This window comes from Apostichopus japonicus, chromosome 9 (assembly GCF_037975245.1).
Source record: "Apostichopus japonicus isolate 1M-3 chromosome 9, ASM3797524v1, whole genome shotgun sequence".
Classification (NCBI taxonomy): Eukaryota; Metazoa; Echinodermata; class Holothuroidea; order Aspidochirotida; family Stichopodidae; genus Apostichopus; species Apostichopus japonicus.
The window spans coordinates 12601304-12621569 of record NC_092569.1 but is presented as its reverse complement, the minus strand read 5'-3'; the positions used below and the strand labels follow the sequence as shown (position 1 = coordinate 12621569).

At 38.8% G+C, this 20266-nt stretch overlaps 1 protein-coding gene across 1 annotated transcript; it reads right to left on the bottom strand.

The window, feature by feature from the left end:
• Positions 1–2852: 2852 nt before the first annotated feature.
• Positions 2853–16350, bottom strand: LOC139973282 (uncharacterized). The gene is made up of 3 exons (XM_071979844.1): positions 15826–16350; positions 7535–7588; positions 2853–6528 (listed from the first exon to the last, which is right to left on the bottom strand). Exons 1-3 carry the CDS (start codon positions 15890–15892, stop codon positions 6107–6109), a joined length of 543 nt encoding a protein of 180 aa, XP_071835945.1. The 5' UTR covers positions 15893–16350; the 3' UTR covers positions 2853–6106.
• Between the last annotated feature and the right edge of the window lie 3916 nt (positions 16351–20266).

Genomic DNA, 20266 nt, shown 5'->3' with positions numbered 1-20266 from the left:
GTAGTTGTGCAGGTCCAATGCCGGGGCGAGTTTCACATTGACCTGTAGCAAACACCGTCACGCAGTGCTGCCCGAATAACCAACATGACCATCACGCCTGTTTGTTGGTTCTTGGGTTCAAATAATAGTTCAATAATAATACGAGTTCCTGATCATTCCAAATCACGCAGACAAGAATGCATGAAGGCTCCATGCCACAATGACCGTAGTACATATCCTACTGAATTGCTTCTTTTGGCATATTTACAGTATGTTTTTCTGTCTTTATATGAAAGAGCATATGTACAGCTGATGCAAAAATAAGGAGGATTGGAGGTGATATGTAGCAGTTAAGAAATTCTTTGGCTAACTGTGAATAATGCTCCGAGTGAGCAGACGGAAGGGTTGGGTGGGGTTCAGTGTGCTAAACTTGCTCCTCTTCTAGCTCAAGATCTAACCGGTCATGGTATGTGAATTTGCAGTGCCACGACAGGCCATGCCCCCAGATATCATGTGGGTGGGTAGGGTATGCCAGTTGAAAACTTCTATTTATGCTTTAGTGGGCCTTGGAAATGACGAACTTAGTGTGTAAGTCAATGGAAAGATTAATTTGTGGTGCGACAACTGCAAGTTTGGCTAAGCTCGAACGACATTTAAATTGGAACTACAAGAAGGAACGTCGCCCTCTATTTTATTGCACAATCCTGAAAGAAATGTAAGCAGGTTGAGATCTTTTTGTAACTGAAGACATTGCTAAAACCAGAAACAAAGTAAGAAGAGCGGAATGATTCAAATCTCGTAAGCTATAGGAACAACTTTGAAATAGCAACACGTATATTTCTTTAGCAGTGTAATTATTGGAAACTTTTTAATCTATCATGACTAATATTGTGTTTCTGTCATTTCTTAACCACCCCATAGCCAAACAGGTCACAGGTAGTTCAGTTCAAGATAAATGCAGTTGCGGTAAGCGAATTTCAAATGACATAAATATAGTGAAATTGTCATTATATGGTCTACGCCTTTGTGACACAGACATTCGTTTGCTGTACGTTACTCAAAAATTATTCCTCAGTTATGCAGATGATGGTATCAATGTTGTTTCTAAAGTTTTTTAAGGCAGCATTTTACGTTACTCATGTTGTTTATGTGTGATGTTTGTTCGGTTCTATCCTATAAATAGTTGTGTGTTTTCTTGTAATATACCGTAGAATAATTAGTGAATGGGTTGTTGCCCGGTGATTCTGTATATTTGCATTTTAATAATTCTTAGCATTGCACTTTGCATCATCATTGTAGTCTAGGCTATATATGATATCAGGGCGGCCTGTTTAAGAGTGAGAGCTGATTCTGTGGGTCCTTATTATCCATCCTTTCTTCATCTACTAATTTGTACTGGACTCAAATCCACAAATGTAGAAACCTTCTGCTTCTTCTCGGTCATCTAACATGACTGACAGTTGTGATCCGTTGGCTCAAAATGCCTGAGCCAATCCTTCGAGGTGAAGTTGGGGGACATTGGGGACCCTGGTTGGGTAATGAACCACTAAAACCGCCAATTGATACACATCTGATGGTAGTATCACGTTTATATAATGTTATATAGGTAATTAGCTTCAATTCATTTCAGCTAGGAATATGAAGACCATATTGGCCTATATAACCTATCTCGGTTCTGGAACAGTAATTACGGTCACTTCAACTTGTCTTTAGGATATGTGTTCGGTAAAGGTGAAAGTATAATTGTAAATTGAGACCGGCTGCTTAAATATGATTTAAAAATCTCATAATTTACTGGCATTTATCAATGTTTTCAAATGAGACCACGACAGAGCTAACAAAGTCCTATATATGTCAATTGAATTTGCCATAGGTCGATTCATCAGGAATTAAGGCACTGTTAGGCGCAACGCAGACGCAGTAAAATGTCCGGCGAGAGTCTTGGCTGATTTAGTCCTCTCATTCAATTCAACTATTTCACCGTTTTGTATTTCTTCTCAAATAATTTCCTTTTTATTTCCCTATTCAACCAGGCAGCAGCCATGTAGCTGCGTATAAGTTTCTACGACATATATGTGTAGCTTATATTCTCGCTGCTGTAATATTGGTTTATTATAATATTGTCCGAAAATGTTGATTGCACAATTGAAATATTGAAGGGATTTGGAAATTTGTAAGGGGAGTTCCCATTTTTTTTTCTCCTTGGCAATATCGTCCCTCTTTCCTATGACGGTCCTATGACGAAAAATTCCCATTTATGTTGTTATACTGTTATATTGCTGTTCACTTCTCAAGCGTATAGGCTATACGTCAGTGAGTCTACAGAACTGATTGTTATATGCTTACTATAGCTTGGAGCTCTTTCACCATAGGTCGATCTTTTCTTTTTGTTGTTCTTTTTGATCCGTTACTATGTACGACTTGTTTGTTATACTCTGCACACAAATTTACATCGTTTGCAGAATTACCGTCTTTTTTTTGTTGTTCTGTATCAGGATGTGTCAGTATACGGAACCATTGTCAGTGTAAAAGCAGTTAATATCCTGTTTGTAGCCTTTATATATATATATATATATATATATATATATATATATATATATATATATATATATATATATATATATATATATATATATATAGCGGGAGGCCCGTGGTTCGAATCCCGGTGGAGGCTGAAAGTTTTTTCACTGTTCTTGATTTTCCAACTCATTACGATTTTCATTTATATATATATATATATATATATATATATATATATATTTATATATATTTATATATATATGGTGAAGTCCATACCACGTAGTTCCAATCTCGCCATTTTGCATCGTTTGCAGATGTTCTGGTTTTTTAAATATAAAATAATATTACAAGACTTTTACATGTGTGCTCTTTCAAGAACGAATCTATTGAACGGAGTTGAGAGTATTAAATAAAATTCAATCTCATTCATGTTGTGCACCTCAATAATACAACCTCTATTGGTTTACCAACTCTTAAGTGATGCAATGCAAAAACAAATAAAACTTATTTGAAAAGTCTCTAGCATTTCCGACGATATGAAGACATTCATGGATTTAAGCATAATATTCATTAAAAAATATTAAAACAAATATAAAAACACGAGAAAACGAAAAATGAATCCCTATTTTGCCGTTTTACCCTCGACGTAAACACGTCGGATAGGTGAAGTGTCTGCCCATGTACTGACAGTTGGCATTAAACAGAACGGTGTACCGAATACAGTGTTTACACAAAAGCGAATAAATTTCGTAATATATTGAACACAATCTGAAGATTTATGACCGTTTCAAGTTTAAAGCATTAACTTTTTTGGGTTCCCCCTCACCCCCCCCCCCATCCCCTTGGCATTTTTGGTGAATTTACGAAAACAATCATCGTGAAAAGACTAGACCATTTACAGAAACCAAATTTCACAAACAAGGATTTTCTACATATAATGGATAAGAGTCTACCATTGTAAAAAATCAAATGACGTTTACTTTAATTATATAGTTATCAATTAGCCTAATTGCACTTTAATAAACATGTGGCTTCATGTTTGAAATGGCAGTTCTGCGAGCTTAATTTGCTTTATTTATTTAAACAATATTTTCTCTTTGTGAAATTTAACTTAATTAACGTGATAACATATGACAAACGTCGACAAATTAGTTTACTAAATGAAATAAATAAGGAATATATCTACACGGATCATTAAAAATCCTTCGAAATGGATCTGACATCAAACCACTGAAATTGGACAAAACTCAACCGACCCCAAACAATGCCGAAAGAACTGAAAGTTTATTTCTTTTATTTCTAGCACCAGAATGTATGTCATATCTTAATATATACATTGCAGTGAGTAGTTTACTAAGAGACTACTTTTGCTAAGCACAGATATGCACGGTTCGTAAATTGACAGAGAAATATATAGTCAAAGGAAAGTCGATACGTTTATTTCCTGAAATTAGGATAATTTAGCTACATCACAACATTTGTAAGGCAAGAGAAGAGATACAGAGTGGCGTGCTCATGATTTACAAAAAAAAGTGGAGAGGGTGCATGCAGGGTGGGGGGGGAGAACTAAGCCGTTATGGAAAATGACAGGACGAATAAAGGATTTTATGATGAAGGGGTGTGTATGTGTGGTCCCCAGGTTGTTGAAGCTCCCATGTAGAGGGGGTGGGGAGGGGGGTCTGGGAAGGAGTCCTAAACATGTAAAGACAAATAGACCATTTAGACGTCAACACGATGCATACTGAGACCTATTTAGACTGTTTATTAGGTCTCCGTGATGTTTGTGTTAATAAATATACTCTTGAGGCGTTATATGAGATTTACAAGGGCGAGGGGAGGGGTGGGGGGGGGTAGAGGGGTTGTACACATCCATACAGAGGAGTGGTCTAATTCTTTTTCTAATAATTGTAAAAAGACAAATCCACCTACTCACAGAACCATTTCTCCGACTAGGGATGGGTGGAGGTGGGTGGGGGTTATGACTACTGCCAACCACATTGCGCACGTCACTAACAACATTTAATTTCAAACATACTGAATTTAATTTTGCATATTTTTGCTGGCTCAAAGAAAGACGATAACGATATCAACTTCGACGAACAATTTGCGAGTGCTTAAACAACCTTAGTAAATTAAAACAAAATAAAATAAAACTGTTAGCAAACTGCTTATCCACTAGAGAGCCTGTGTAATAGAATGTGTAAAAGTAAGTTGGCCTGACGTTTCGATCCTAGCAGGATCTTCTTCAGAGGCTAAATGACAAGTTACAGTAACAGAGGGGACAAAAACACGCACAGAATACAGACAGGTTAATGAGCACGGTGAACACAATGAGATGGATGAAAGGGGATTATAAGTAGAAAGCAACAGGAGAAGAGGAGAGGAAGGAGATAAACTGTGGAGGGACAAAGAGAGGATTAAAGGCACAGGGTAGGGAATAAACTGGAGAGGGACAAAGACAGAAAGGTGTGAAGAAAAATGGAGGGGAAGAGAGCTGTGAGAAGAAGAGTGAAAGGGGGGGGGGGGGGAGAAAGGGGAGAAGGAGTAGGGAACAGAGGAAAGTTAGTCATATCACATTTAAGAGAAGCAGATTGATGTATATTTCCTTCAAATACATGAAATATTATGCATGTTGGTTTTAATCTGATGTCACCAGAATCGGAAACCATTGAACAGAATGGTCCATTGAAACGTCAACTCATTTAATGCAAAAATAAATGTAAGAAACGTTTCCTTATAACGATTCGATTCCGTTTTAAGGTAATTATCATGCTTTACCACCCAATGTACATGGTTTGATCAGTCTTGAATTGTGAATAAGAGACAAGTTACCGTTAATCAGGATAAACCGAAGTGTGCTATACCACCGTAACACATGTTAACAGACGATATCATGACTCAAAGGCCGTTTCAACTAATGACTGGTAAGGAGTCTAAACATCTGCCCCTATGTTTGACTGATCAGTACACCTTGTAAAGATGGTTCAATTTGCAGATTTTAAGCGTTTAGCAATAAAGTGTCATCCACTTTCTGTTAAAAAATGTGGATGAAATTTTTAGCGAAATCACTAGAGTATATTCTGGTTAGTCCAGACAATCATTATGCACTATTGGATTGTGTGTTTAATATATTCTGTTTGTAAGTCCTCAATAGCAACTGATCATAAATGTAACACATGTTAAGAAATTATAATACACACACACATCAGTTTTAAACTGATTAACCGGGTACTCACCTTTACAAGTTTGACCTAATAAAGCCATGCATGAGAATCGGGTGGTTTTACACATTATCAAACAGTGCAATGATAGTTCAACCACGGCAGTTTGCGATAAAATTATCCGACCGATTTCCCATTACAGTAATTCTGAGAAAGCGTTCGATAATCAGTCAGCAGCCCCAGAAGACACCTACCGTCTATTTATGAAAGCTGTATATTGTTGATACATAATTTCGGATCAACAAAAAATATATATGTATATATGTATATATATACGATCAGCAATTCCTATATTGCAGTGGAATCATCTATACGCTAGACGCTGTCAGACTACAAGTGTTGAATTACTTTAGCGGGTATCACTTTCCCGCCGTATATACCTTAATTTATTTTGTGGCGGCAGTGTGTTTATAGCCGTGTGAAGTTCGGTTACCCGTCGTCGATCCGAGGTTATCCGATATTCCCGCTAATTCGGCTAGTAAACCGACCTCAATAACCGCAGATGTAGATTGAAAGATAGCTTCGTAAGACGGTGGCGGCGGAGCTTGAAACTCTTTCGTCACTTCGATGTAACTCGGCGGCGGTTCATAAACCGGCGGTAAATCTCGAGACTCTGCGTCCGACCCACGGTCGCTTCCGGTGTCTCTATTTCTGTTGATCCAAGGACTTTGCGGCCTGTTTCTCAAGCTATTACGTATTTTGATTGTCCTCTGGCCAGCAAAGAGTTTTTTGAGTAAGTAGAGAATAAGCAGGGAGAAAATCAATCCAGCGATGGCGATGATAGGAAACACCCAAAAGGGGAGCGGCCCTGTCGAGGAAAGTATAAAGGAAAGATGCTTGGGTGATATGATTTAATGTTTTGGTGTGGGTGGGGGAGGGGAGGGAGGGGGAGTAATTATTTATGTTGAATTTGTCACACTCTGGTGAAATAACTATTCCCGCTAATAAAAGCAAAAATAATAATACCCGCATATGTATGAAAATAAACTTTTCTGCATTAAATTAACTGGTTTGAACTTTCCAAATTATAGAAGTCAAATAAGTATACCCGGTAAGCAGTCGGCGTTCCTGAGTCAGGTCGGTCCCTGGGAAAATATGTCACATGGTCCCTCTCTTGAATTCTTCCCTTTTTCCATTAGTATATTATGCAAATGAGAATAAATTATCCATGCCATTACCTCCGGCCCCCTCACTGGCCCCGTCCTTTTGACCCTCCCCTCCCCTCCCCGTGCACCTCCACCCCACCACCCCGTTTCACCAGTTCTGATGGTAAGGACACAGAGATCTCTAAATTAGAAACACGCATGGGTGCAGAATGATGTATATAGTTAATAAAATATATATATAAATATATGAAATATAAAAGAAAATAACTTATAGATAAAGACACTGCTTTGCACACAATGGTATACTGTTAACACAATAACTGGTCGTCTTTGCCTTTTCTTTTGTTTCTACAACAATAGGCAACTGGTTACATGTACAAAGGGTCCAGACTGTCAATAAAAGCAAGGGACTTTTGGAAATTTGCCATTGTAAAATTCAGACATTCTTTATCAAGTTATTTTCAAGATGATCCCCATATGTTAATGACCTGAAAATGGTAGGCCTAATTGTACGTTTTCACTGATCTAAACGGTGAAACGCTCCTCATTATTTGAAGGAGAAGAAAAGAAAAGATCGAAAAACAAGCTTCTGGTCACTTGGAAACATAGAAATGGTTACAGTTTGGGACAACTCCCGACTCATGGAAGGTGTAATAAAACATTTTTGGATATATTGGTATCTTGTTTGCCCTTGACAAATATCCTTACCATTACTGTTATTACGTTGGTCGTCATTCCTTGGTTCTGACATAAATCCCCTGGCTGAAAGAAACAAAAGCATGAAGAAACGAGTTGAGTCGACATGAAATATTTTCACGTGATACGGAATACGGACATCATGACCATGGGCTCATTGGGTATTAATGTCTGTATCGAGCTAGTTGTGTTATTTATTATTATAATGAAACAAAGTATATAATTTAAAACCCAATTCCAGACAATGTTTTACTGATTACGACAGCGGGACATATGATTTTAAAACAATTCTAAAACGATAACCCAATACCCCACAGACTTGAGACTGCGTTCATTGTCCGTAAATGTTAAGTTTTGTAAATGCTTCATGTATAAATCCTTGGATCTTGGGCCCATGGGCGTCCGCAGGGAAGGACAATGGGGAGGGGGGCACCACCCCCTGGAAAATCAAAAATTGCAAAAAAAAGTTAAACATTTGACATTTCAATGATTTCACTCAAGACAACAGTTCTCTAGTTATGTTGATTGCATATACGGACCCATAATGTATTACTGAAATTATTGAAAGTCAAAATCCTAAGACATGAGATCTGAAAATAACAACTTGAAACGCCCTGGAAGTGTCTTTTCCGACGATCTAGGAGAATTTTTTGGCAAAATAAATTCGCGGTACGCTCCGAGCCAACCGATGGTGGCACTCCGCTTAGATAGTATAAAGTGGTGTGTACTCACCAACTGATTCCCCCCCCCCCTTGTGAACATTTCTGCGAAAGCCCTTGCTTGGACCTCATGATAGGGGCGCCTGTGGGCCAGGAGCCGGGGGACCACAGGCTCATCGTTACGTAACTGGTTAATAATAGCTCTTTATCTTGACGACGTACTGCCATGCGTACACCAACTTAACCAAAGTCATGCGGCCTGTGTCTGTTTCATTATTCATTTATTTATCACATGCACTAATATGGCAACATATATGCGTACTATGGAACGCGAAAAGAGTTGGTCAATATGTACGACTTTTGCATTTAATAAATAGTAAGATATATCAGATTTCAGTTTAACAAAAAGTACTCTAATTTTGACTTTCAGAAACGTCTCACGAACCCCCTGGGATGGACTCACGCACCCCTGGGGTTCATGCACCACAGTTAGGGAACCCCTGCTATAGAGAGAGTTATACAATCGAAGAAAAACTACGTTATAGTACAAAACATTATAATAATTAGAAGTCTGCTCATATTCAGGTATAGATCACCCGTTATCAAATCCTTACTCATGGACCATGACTCATATGCATTACTGGTAACTTCATGGCAGCTTTCAAAATGTCACGCGACGTATAAAAATACTGACAGTGCGAGAATTAAACGAGGTTCAACTTATGCATTATAAAGCCTTCCAAACTAAAAAAAATGTTAAGGCAGGCGGGCTTTTTGTTTTCGATTCCATGACTTGCGTAAATTCAGTAGAGCCTATAAGTCTTTTTTTTTACGGTCTATCAATTTTCCAAAAGTATTGCTAAAAGCCAAACAAATAAAAGTTTGGGTTTCCTTTTGATATTGTCATTGTTATTTTTAAGCCGAGATTCCAGTCGAGTCCATTTGATAACACTAGTATAGGTAAACGATGACGTCATTATCAGTGCCGCTGATTCATCCATCATTGTCGTTCAACTGTTCAAGTCATGGTTCATTTCAATGAGTCCAACGCAAATGATTGCTCACTTTTGAACCTATATATTTTTAATATTGCATAATGAGGTCTAGACATGTGCACGCGCATGCGTCCGGTCAATATGATTATAACAAGAACAGTTCGTTAGTAAACAAACGTGATGTTTATTTCATTCGCTAAACGCTCTGTGGCATACTAAATTTGGCAAAAACGAATATACCCATGATCAGTGGCGTAAGAAGGTACTTTTGAGTGGGGGGGCTGAAGACTGATGGCCGGCCTGGGGGAGGGGTCTAAGGGGAGGGGGTGTCCACCTCCCCTTTGGAATTTTTTTGCATTTCCAGGTGGCCTCAGATGCAATTTGGTGCAATATAGCACACTTCAACTCCCACTCCATTTTGTAAAGAATTTTGCATTTTCACCTGGCCTTAAATGCAATTTGGTGCTCCAAATGAGATTTTTTTCTCATTTGGAAATGAAAAAGGGGTTTTCTGACTTGCGGAGCGGGGGGCGGAATGATACTTCCGCCCCCCACATTTTTCACTGGGGGGGGGGCTGGCGCCCCCCCCCCCCCCAGCCCCCCCCCCGGTTCCTACGCCCTTGCCCATGATTGGATGATTATTTAGTATACCCGTTTATAAACCAAGGAATGAATATCGAGATGTTTATCAGTTCGGCAATAGTTATAATGGAATGCAGAAATGAGGCTATATATATACATAATTATATAACCTAAGGCGTTGAGGTGAGATACACACGCCAGACAATGGGCAGTCAATTGATCCGCTCGGTTTGTTTGAACGATTTCCTGGTGTATGCATATATTTCGGTGTTATCGTGTTGCTATAAAGGAAGGGAGAAATTGCCAAAGAATCAACTCAAAACTTCGACCTTGTTTTTCGGGTACCCGGAAAAGAAGGTTGCAATTTACAGATCCTTGTGCAAACTCACACGGAGCTTTAGATATTGTGAAGCACCCATCTAAAGAAAAGGACTTTTTGTGATACGATTCTTAAAAGGAAGGTAAAGCCATATATAAACTGGAACTGCATTTGCCTGCAAAATGCGCAGTATTGTTTTGCGCGTTGAGTGCTTGCAGTATATAAGGAAGAACTTGTCGGTTGTTCATGGTGTTATTTTTTTGGGGGGGGGGGCGGGCAACACATCAGGCCTGGGAGTATAGTCATGTAGGTACCTACAAAGTGAGGGCGCTTGTGTGACTGACTTAGAATAAGTTGGCTACGGAACTAGTCTACGAAACTGCAAATGTACAGAGACTATATGAAAATATAAGTTTCAACGTCCAGTCATGTAGGTATCGTTCACTTGGCCAGTAATGCCAATTTGTTAGCGCGCATGCGCACTACAATAACAAAGCATTAATTATATATATTACTATACTGTCATGCATACATAATAACAAACACCCCGCCAGGGTCATGCCTCCGGGTGTTATATTTAAACTTTACGTCATGCAATGTGAAATGATAGCCCGGAAATACGTCAAACCTAGTACGCACATAGCGTGTCCTCAAGTAAACATGAACGGAGAAGACCGGGAAGGGGAAGGCGGGACACGTACCACTCTCGTGTCGTGTGGTGTCGTGTGGTGTACAATAACATTTGGCCGAAAATGCCTCCCAGATCGCTGGAAATGGCACTTCCCAGGCCTTGTAAGTTTCATCTAAGCATTTTCTATTTTGAAATTACTAGCGATATCATAAAAACATACAAGCAAAATATGCTCAAGGGGGGGGGGGGGGGGAGCGGTCGCCCCATCGCCCCATCCCCTTGTCTACGCGCCTGATCAACATCACGGTTCGGGACTACCCGTCACATACATGGTCCAATACCATGCCTGGTCGTTTTGTTTAAGGAATCATTGAGGACATGACACGGGCAAACGAGGGCTTAAATTTGGGCCAATGCGGGACATGGTTCAAGACATGACGATAACACGGCGCGGGTCAGTAAGTTGACAAGGCATGGTTTATCCAAGACATGGTTTACCAGCTCCCTGCATGGTTCTGGACTTTGCGTGGAGATGTTCCTGACCACTTATAACTTCAAGGTGGGATACTATTAAGGACATATAGGCCCTATATAGCTAAACAAAAGAAAGTTTCAGAACTTGTGAACTAAACTCTCTGAGCCATATATCATCACTCGTAATCTCATAGCACGATTAGCCAACAGAAAAGGTTTAACGATTGTATAATTATCACAAAACAAATTTGTATATGCCTAAAAGTGATCCTGGAAGTCATAAGCGTCCGTGGGATGGGTTTTTCATTATTTATTTACTTTTTACGGCGGACGTCTTTGCTGGAGATATACATAGTGTTTATTCGTGAAATATTATTGCAAGTTAAGGAATACAATTATCTCACTTCGTTTGTACTGTCTGAATACTAACGTAGCAATGACGTCAATCTATTCAAGCAAACTTATACTTCAATAAACACACCCTTAGAAATAATTGTTCATGTTACCATGGAAACCATTATAATAACGGATAGCTAGTTCATAAGGCGTGACCAAACAATTGAACTTTTATTAACAATATCTTAACCTCGTTATTCAGCGAAACACCTTTTTTTTTGAAAAAAACGACAAAACGCTGGGTAAATGATATGTATTATATCTGTATATGCCTGCCGTATGATTTTGCAGGGATGGTCCAAAGGAACGGAAGCTAAGGGCAAATAGTGCCACCCCCCACCCCGCCGCCCCTTTCCCCTTCCTCCAACCCTACCCACAGGCTTCGGTTAAAAGGTTTAAGAATCAAGGTGATATGTTTCCAGAGTTTCCAGCATTAAGCATCAATTGCCTTCCATTATTTTTATTATCCAGTCAATGAGTTTAGTATACAGTTATACAAAGATATACTGCAGATATATAGTACACACGTTATTATTATTAATGACAATTTTTCCATTCAACGTTTCCTTGCATTATTGCCTATTTATTCACTTCTTGATATTGTGTTGATCAGTAGTTAATATACGATATATATAATATCGGTAGTTTCTGCAAAATTCGTTATATTATTGCTATTTATACATCCTACAATTCAATTGATGAGGCCAGAAATGGGTTGTCAAATTTTCTTTCTGGCATAAATGACAAAAAAAAAACAACTTTCAAATATAAATGATTATGGCATTTTATTATAGGGTATATGAACTTCCATTTTTCTGTTAAAATGCGTGTTATGTTTACAATTGCGTGCGACTGCATACGCATGCGCGTCGTGTTGTAATCACATTGCAGACTCAATTTTCAAGCGATACAGACACAAACAAGACTTATTCTAGGTTTACATACAGCGCATGCCCGTAAAACTGCTCGCAGGGAAAGAGGAGTTTGTGGTTGTTCCTAACCTTTCACGTTGTACTTTTAGTAATTCGCTTCACTTTATCAACCTACTTTAAACTGTTAACCACAATGATTGTGGTTTTGATGATCTTTTCCATGCTATTCTACAGTAAAATCGCATTGCAATGTGATTTGTACACAATAAATGAAAACCATTTTGTGCATCGTAGCGATATGTTGAGGACTGAGGATTCATTATTAACAAGCAGTTAGTCTTGTTTTCCTTTTCAACATATCGAGGCGGCTCTCTGATATTGACCAATTACTATCTGATACTGATATTAGATTGACCAATTAAATCTGATGTTGATATAATTTTGACCAATTTCTATATATCTGATGCCGATATAAGATTGTCCAATTTCTATCTGATGTTGCTATTAGATTGATCAATCCGGATGTGATCTGCATATTAGATTGACCAATCTCTATCTGATGTTGACATTAGATTGACCAATCTCTATCTGATGTTGATATAAGATTGATCAACTTCTAACTAATGTTGATATTAGATTGACCAATCTCTTTCTGATGTTGATATTAGATTGACCAATCTCTATCTGATGTTGATATAAGATAGACCAGTCTCTATCTGATGTTAGACCAGTCCCTATGTGATGTTGATATTAGATAGACCAGTCTCTATCTGATGTTGATATTAGATTGACCAGTCTCTATCTGTTGTTGATATTAGATAGACCAGTCTCTATCTGATGTTGATATTAAATTGACCAATCTCTATCTGGTGTTGATATTAGATTGACCAATCTCTATCTGGTGTTGATATTAGATTGACCAGTCTCTATCTGGTGTTGATATTAGATTGATCAATCTCTACCTGATATCGATATTAGATAGACCAGTCTCTATCTGATGTTGATATTAAATAGACCAGTCATGATTTCTGGCACACGCAAAGAATTGCTTTACTTGCAAAGGATAAACAGTTAATGATTAGTTTCAACCAGGAGTACCACAACAGCACGAGCACTGTGTGTGTGTGCGTGGGGGGGGGGGGGGGGTCTTAATATTTTAGCCGACAGCAATCTACGATTGTCCCGATAAAACGGGGCGAACATGAATCCGTTGCTTGATACATCCTCGCCACGACAAGGCTTCATGTTCCGACAACTTGAATATCCCGATAATGCTGTTGCTCTTAACTAAGTTTCCCCTTCATGGTATTTCCCCGAAAAACACTATAAAAATGTCCGTATATCGACCACTGTTCTAATCGTTGTTTTGTTTTTGTTTTTCGGAAAAAAATTCTCCGGGATGGTGGAGGGGTACACCCCTATTCCACCATGGTGACGCCACTGCTCGTAACTTCTACACAACTAATAGTCAATCTACTGTACCACTTAACTTGCTTTGCCGACAGCAATAAGAACTTATATAGATTATAATGTAAACTTGTAAAAAAAAAAACCGGTTGAAAAGAACGCCGCACGGAAAGATCAACAAAGTGAATAAGACTCATTGTAAACAGGACGTCAAAGTGTACATGTCGTATTGAGTAGACGTGTACTGTACATACAATACAGTGCACTCATATCGTGTTTATATAATACTAATAAACCAGAATGGTGAACTTTAGCTAACAAAAAGACGTTTTATAATAAAGGTCACGCCGGTATATAGAACTCTACATCATTTCCTTCTGTATATATGAATAGGTTTGATTTAATTCTGTAATCTTGAATGCACTTGTATTAGGTAGGGCATGCATATGGCTGTGTGTCCTAAGTTTTTGCCAATCCGAAAGAGGAAGTTTTTAAGAAAGATAAGGTTTCAATCGCCCAGATGAAGTTGGCAATACTGTGTTATATATCAGGCTGTTATGAATCAGGATATAGCAAAACAAAATGGGGTTATTTGCTTCATCGAGTGATAGCGCCTCGTTGTTATTTTTAAGTAGGTTTTGTAAGATTACGAAAAAATAAATCGATGAACAGTTTCCCGAAAAAAAAACGGATTTGCTTAATTTACTCAACTATTTCCAGAGGTGCACGAAACGTAACGAGAACGTCAACAAAAACAATAACAACAACAACAACAGCAATATTAATGAACTACCAACGAGACCACAAAACAGCATATTAACCGCTTACAAATTTTACAGAACAACTGAAAACGGACAAAACCAATACTTATCACAACAGAGACCTACTCCCCCCCCCCACCCTCATTAGCCAACACTACATATGTAAAAAGGAAAGGAGTTTGTGATGGTCCAAGTTTTAAAGGGGCAAGTCCTTCTTACTTCAGACGGATGGTTCTGTGCGGGGATGTTTACTATAAGCTGTAGTGTATGCTGAGTATACTTAGCTGAATAATTATGTTCAATTCGGTTAATTATTCAAAAATGTGATGATCTTACTGTGGACACGATGACGGGTCCTTATGTATTTGGTAATGTCCATACATTTAACGTCCGTACATTTAACGTTCAGTATAACAACATGACTTTAATATCTCTATGATCCTAATGTAACGAAACATCACCTTTAATAGTTATCCGTTTACTTTTTGTCAAGCCCGAAGCTTGAAGGAGCACGTACGGTCATCAACGCCACTGGTAAATAGGATGGTTTTACGCAGGGGGGTAGGAAGCTTCCGAAATGTGGGGGGGGGGCACAACATTAGAGGGGCACTTTCTCATTCCACAAACACCACTCGTTATGCTATAAACCGATACACCGGCCATATCACTTAAATATATATGATGTGTTAGTATGCTATCAATACTATTATTGTGCGCTGCAACATTGATTTTTTACTTATTGAGTCTGTTTATTGTTAACCGTGCTACAAAAAGATATGGGATGTCATTTTAAAAATAGCATGTACAGACTAAAAATAAATAATTAAAATGAAATATTAAAATTAACAAAGGCTTAAGATATCCAAAGACAGTTCTCCATCAAAGTGGCACATTTTATTTGCCAGTAGGGCACATTTGATATTTCGGAAAAAATGGGGGGGGGGGCACGTACCCCCAGTTCCCCCGGCTTCTATCCCCTGATTTTACGGCACATTTATTCTGAAGACCATTTTACATTTTTTTTTATATATCTTTTCTTCTCAAGCAAGCAATAATTGTGCGCACTTTGTGATTGTATATTTGTTTTGAGAAACAGTGCATGAATGAATGAGTTAATTAATTAATTAAAAAATGAATGAGTGAATGAGTCAATCAATCAATAAATCAATCAATCAATGCATGAAAGAACAGAACGACTTTTACTTACTCATTGATTCCACGGTATCCAACACGGTTAAACTAATGGCAAGCGAAAGATACACGGAGTGTGCCATTATAATTGCCTGAAAACTAAATACAGTAGCAAGTGAGAAATGTTGGTTGAATAGCTAAAAAGTCGGAAAGACGACCATGGCAAACAATAATAGATCCATACGCTGCGATGGGAACTATAAGCCTCCTCGGTGTAAAAAACGAAATATGTCTTTTGTTTTTACTGGACGATGTAAATATTGACTGGTTAACCGCACCGATGTGATGTACCGCGTTTGATATCCTCTTCACGAAGGTTAAACACGAAGCAAATCTATTATCAGTTTTATATGAAACACATGAATGCTTGGTGGTAGATAACAAGACCGAATGCACAGCTTAACCAGTTTAACTACGACTTTACTTCAGTGTAGGCCTACTATAGACTCAGCTATGAGTCCGTAGTTTTCCAAGAGCCTAACAAAGGACATCAAAGTTCTTTGTGCAAGGTTGATCAAGTGTGGCGGGAAGATAATATCCCAATGCTAATAGACCGACCTCCTGTATGCTACAATAGGGTAGCCATTACATAGGTGATTTCACGGTATACAGTTCCCAAATCATAGGTAATCAAAGGTAGACCTAACTCAAAAAGGTCTTTTGACTTAACAAATTTGAAGGGAAAAATATGAATTAGACCGTCAAACAGTATAGGATTCAAAAGTGAAAGAGTTCCTTAATATTTCAGTATAGTGAATAGCATATCGTTTTCTTATGGATAGCATATGAATTAGCAGTGCACCGTACAATTATGGAAGATTTAATAGGCTAGCTACTTCCATCCATGTTATACACGCTTCGCGTCATTGTATGTAGCCAGTGTATGAATGTCATTTTACAGAAAGTTTAATACTTAGTGACGTCGTTTGCCATATATAATCTATGACGATTTAATCAGTAAATTCTAGCCAGCAGTCTTAAAGGGTGTGAAGACTCGCGCAAAAAGAAACATCTAATGCCGGTAATCTGACCTAGTTTCGAATGAGGTGTAACAGACGTGTTAGACACCACCATCGGTCCCAGCAAATACACACACAGCTTGCTACCGTTAGTAATTAGACACTAGTATACAGTCAGTACATACAGCTGCGGTCAATACCCACAGCACAGTGTACAAACAATACAGCGGTGGACATCTCAGGTCCAGCTAAAGATAACAAGGTATCACGTTTCATTACTGTCTGCATGTTTGTAGCGACACGAACTAAACGTCACTTGCAAGCAACGGAAAGTTAACTTTTTCAGATGTCCGCATGCGGTTTGGGGCGAGTCTTCAATGCCTTTCAATGTAACTTTCTTACTATTTACATTCCATGGGTCAGTATAAATGCAATAAGTTTAGAAAGTAAACCAAGTCGTTGCCTGGCACTGTTTCTGCTATATATGGAAACGTATCCAGTTGACAAGCCGACTCAGGAACTCTCCATCTGGAGGGCGGGGAGGGGGAGGAGGAGGAGGAGGAGGAGGAGGAGGAGAGGAGGAGGGGGAGGAGGAGGAGGAGGAGAGGAGGAGGAGGAGGAGGAGGAGGAGGAGAGGAGGAGGAGGAGGACAGAGGGAGGTGTGGCAGAAATGGACCCCTGTCCCCAAAGTTTTGCACCTTTGCACCCCATCTCTTTCCTATGCAGCTAATCATTATGGGAACTGAATACATGTGTTGATGATATAAATGATAAATGGTGTAACTATAATAATAAGAGTACGTCAGTGCCCGAGTCCAAGTTTGGTATATACTGTGGTATTTGCGCAAGTCTATAACATGTATGACTAATCGTATGGACTAGAGAAACAAACCAGTACCAGATAACACGAACAGACGTTATCCAGTCATTAAACGTATATGATGTCTAGGAGCGGATCAAAGATTTTTTTTAAACTGTGGCCTTTAAGTCGTGGAAGCCGAGTCCAATGTAGGGGGTGTGGTCACCCCCCCCCCACCTCCCCCAGAAGTCTTATTGGTTTAATAATTAAGGACCTGCCGTTTCGCTTGGCAACAGGGGCTTCGTCAGAGGCTAACTCAATTCTCTTTCATCGAGGACGTAAATGTTGACCACGAGACGCATGTTTTTCAAACTGACGAAATCAATCAAACAGCTATAGGGTGAAGTTAGACGACTTGAATTCAACAGACTGTCCGACTCTATAACTTCGGGTGTATTGAGTTCAAACAGCGATACATTATTTGCCGACGACAACGCTATTATGACCAACAGCAACATCAAAGAACCAAAACAATAACAATACTACAGAATGATTATCAAGTTGGCGGTGCCGAGACGTTGGTCCACATGCAATTAATTCGTGCAACAGATTCCATTATACATACACGTCCAATTGCAATCGAGAATACTCGCTTGAAGATAGTGGAGAACAGGTCCAACTGAATTGTGGCATGCTTAAATCTTTCTCGACTTATGCACTTTTCAATTCATTTATTGGGTATAACCTGCTTCATGTATTGTTGTGATATTAACTGCTGCTTGTTTTAACGGCAGACAGTTATCACGTGATTCTTCTTTCCGGCTTAAATTTAACGTAAAGTTCTTCAGCAGAAAGTCACACATGATAGCCTTCCACAATAGACGTATAGGCGTTTGTTGCTATGTTTATTCAACAACAACCTGTTCGTTCTTATCATGAGGACTTTTCAAAAGTGTGCCTTCTAGACGACAATCAAAAATTTCATGCATAGAGTATATATGATCCTGTGACATTGTTATGGGCGGCAATTATTGTTATCCTTTTATGGTAAAAAATGCAAACTAATATTGACATTAGAATTATTTCCAATGACTTATTAATACGTAGCCGTGTAAAAATCCTGCAGTGACGCAATTTGACAGATTTCCTTCTATCGAAGAACTTTTTAAGAAAAAGTCGCCCAAGGAAAGAACCTGGGCACGAAAACCAAACTACCGAACGACTGATCCGCTCTCAACCCCAGTCCCCTTGCATCGGGACCATGACTGTGTGATCATCGTCGGGTGCGCATCACCATTCCCCTCGAAAGGGAACAGATACTACAAATGATCTTAGCCAAAAGGCCGAGAAGATCAGTGAGGACGCTACTCAAAAACCCACGGCGTCTACTGTTGTATATCGGTCGATTTTGCTCTTATTTCAATCCGAATGGCATGTACAATGGATACCAATTGAAAAGTCTTTATACTGGTATAATTTACCTACTAATTGGAATAATCTGACATTTCTGGAGATTAAATTGAGACCATATAGTGACCTAAAAGTGGCCCGACTGTTTACCTTGAATCTTTTCAGAAATGCACATTATATTCGTTGTTCATGTATAGCCTGCTCTTTATCTTTTGCTAACAAGTTACAAACTTTGTCGATTTAAGCAGACAGTCTCAGCTCACTAAATATTCATGAGGGGCGGGCCATATAAGATTTGGCTTAACGTAGCTGGTAAACTTTTCATCTCCAGAACGGTACAGCAAGTAGGGTTGACATTTGGCACAATGATACCTCACCGAGTCCGCCCTGCTTTTGGAAATGGAATGCATTCATATTCATAATAATGGTAGTGTGGGACGTAACATCAAAATTAAAAACAAAAAGTTATTATTCCTGCTTTAACCATATTTGGAAAGTAGCTTCATATTTGGTATACCCATGATGCTTGATCATGAAAATGTTCTAGTGCCAGTTTTCTGTTTCTTATTAAATATTCATGAGTAGCGGGGTCATATAAACTTGGCTCAATCCATATATGGAACCAAATATAACATAAAAATGTTTGGACATGTACCTGGAAAATAAATATGTACATAAAAGGTATAAGAGAACTTTAGTGACATTGGATTTAGAATATTCTACATTCATAATACGGATGAATAAATCACAGGAATACAGTATCTGAGAACATTCACTTTCTACAAAGTCAAGCGAGTGTGTTATGTTTGCCATGGAATAAAACCTCATAAACTAGTTATTAAAGTGCGCGTGGAGTGCTTGCAGTATTAGGCAGAACTTATCAAATACGCAGTATTGTTGTGCGAGTGGGGTGCTTGCAGTATTAGGCAGAACTTTTCGGTTGTTCATGGTGTTATTTTTGGAGCAAACAACACACCAGGGAGTATAGTCATGTATGTACCTACAAAGTGAGGGCGCTTGTGAGCGGCGAGACAGGCTCAGAATAAGTCGGTTTCTCAGCTAGCCTCTGAAATTGCAAATGTACAGAGACCATATGAAAGTTTAAGTTTCAACGTCAAATCATGTAGGTATCGTTCACTTGGCCAGTAATGTCAATACTGTAGCGCGCACGCTCACAATAACAAAAAGAAAGTTACCGCAGCTTTGGATCGAATTCATTTAAAGTCATTCGGTAAGTTTCATTGTTCGCGAGATTACCTACAATGCTCTTCAACTGCGACCATAGAGCT

Bases quoted from the DNA above. Each gene is read 5' to 3' on its own strand.
- LOC139973282 (XM_071979844.1), bottom strand. From the start codon at position 15,892: ATGGCACACTCCGTGTATCTTTCGCTTGCCATTAGTTTAACCGTGTTG. The intron at 7,589-15,825 runs GTAAGTAAAAGT...TGTTTCTTTCAG, and splicing joins GGATACCGTGGAATCAATGA to CCAGGGGATTTATGTCAGAA. The intron at 6,529-7,534 runs GTAAGGATATTT...TTTCCTCGACAG, and splicing joins CCAACGTAATAACAGTAATG to GGCCGCTCCCCTTTTGGGTG.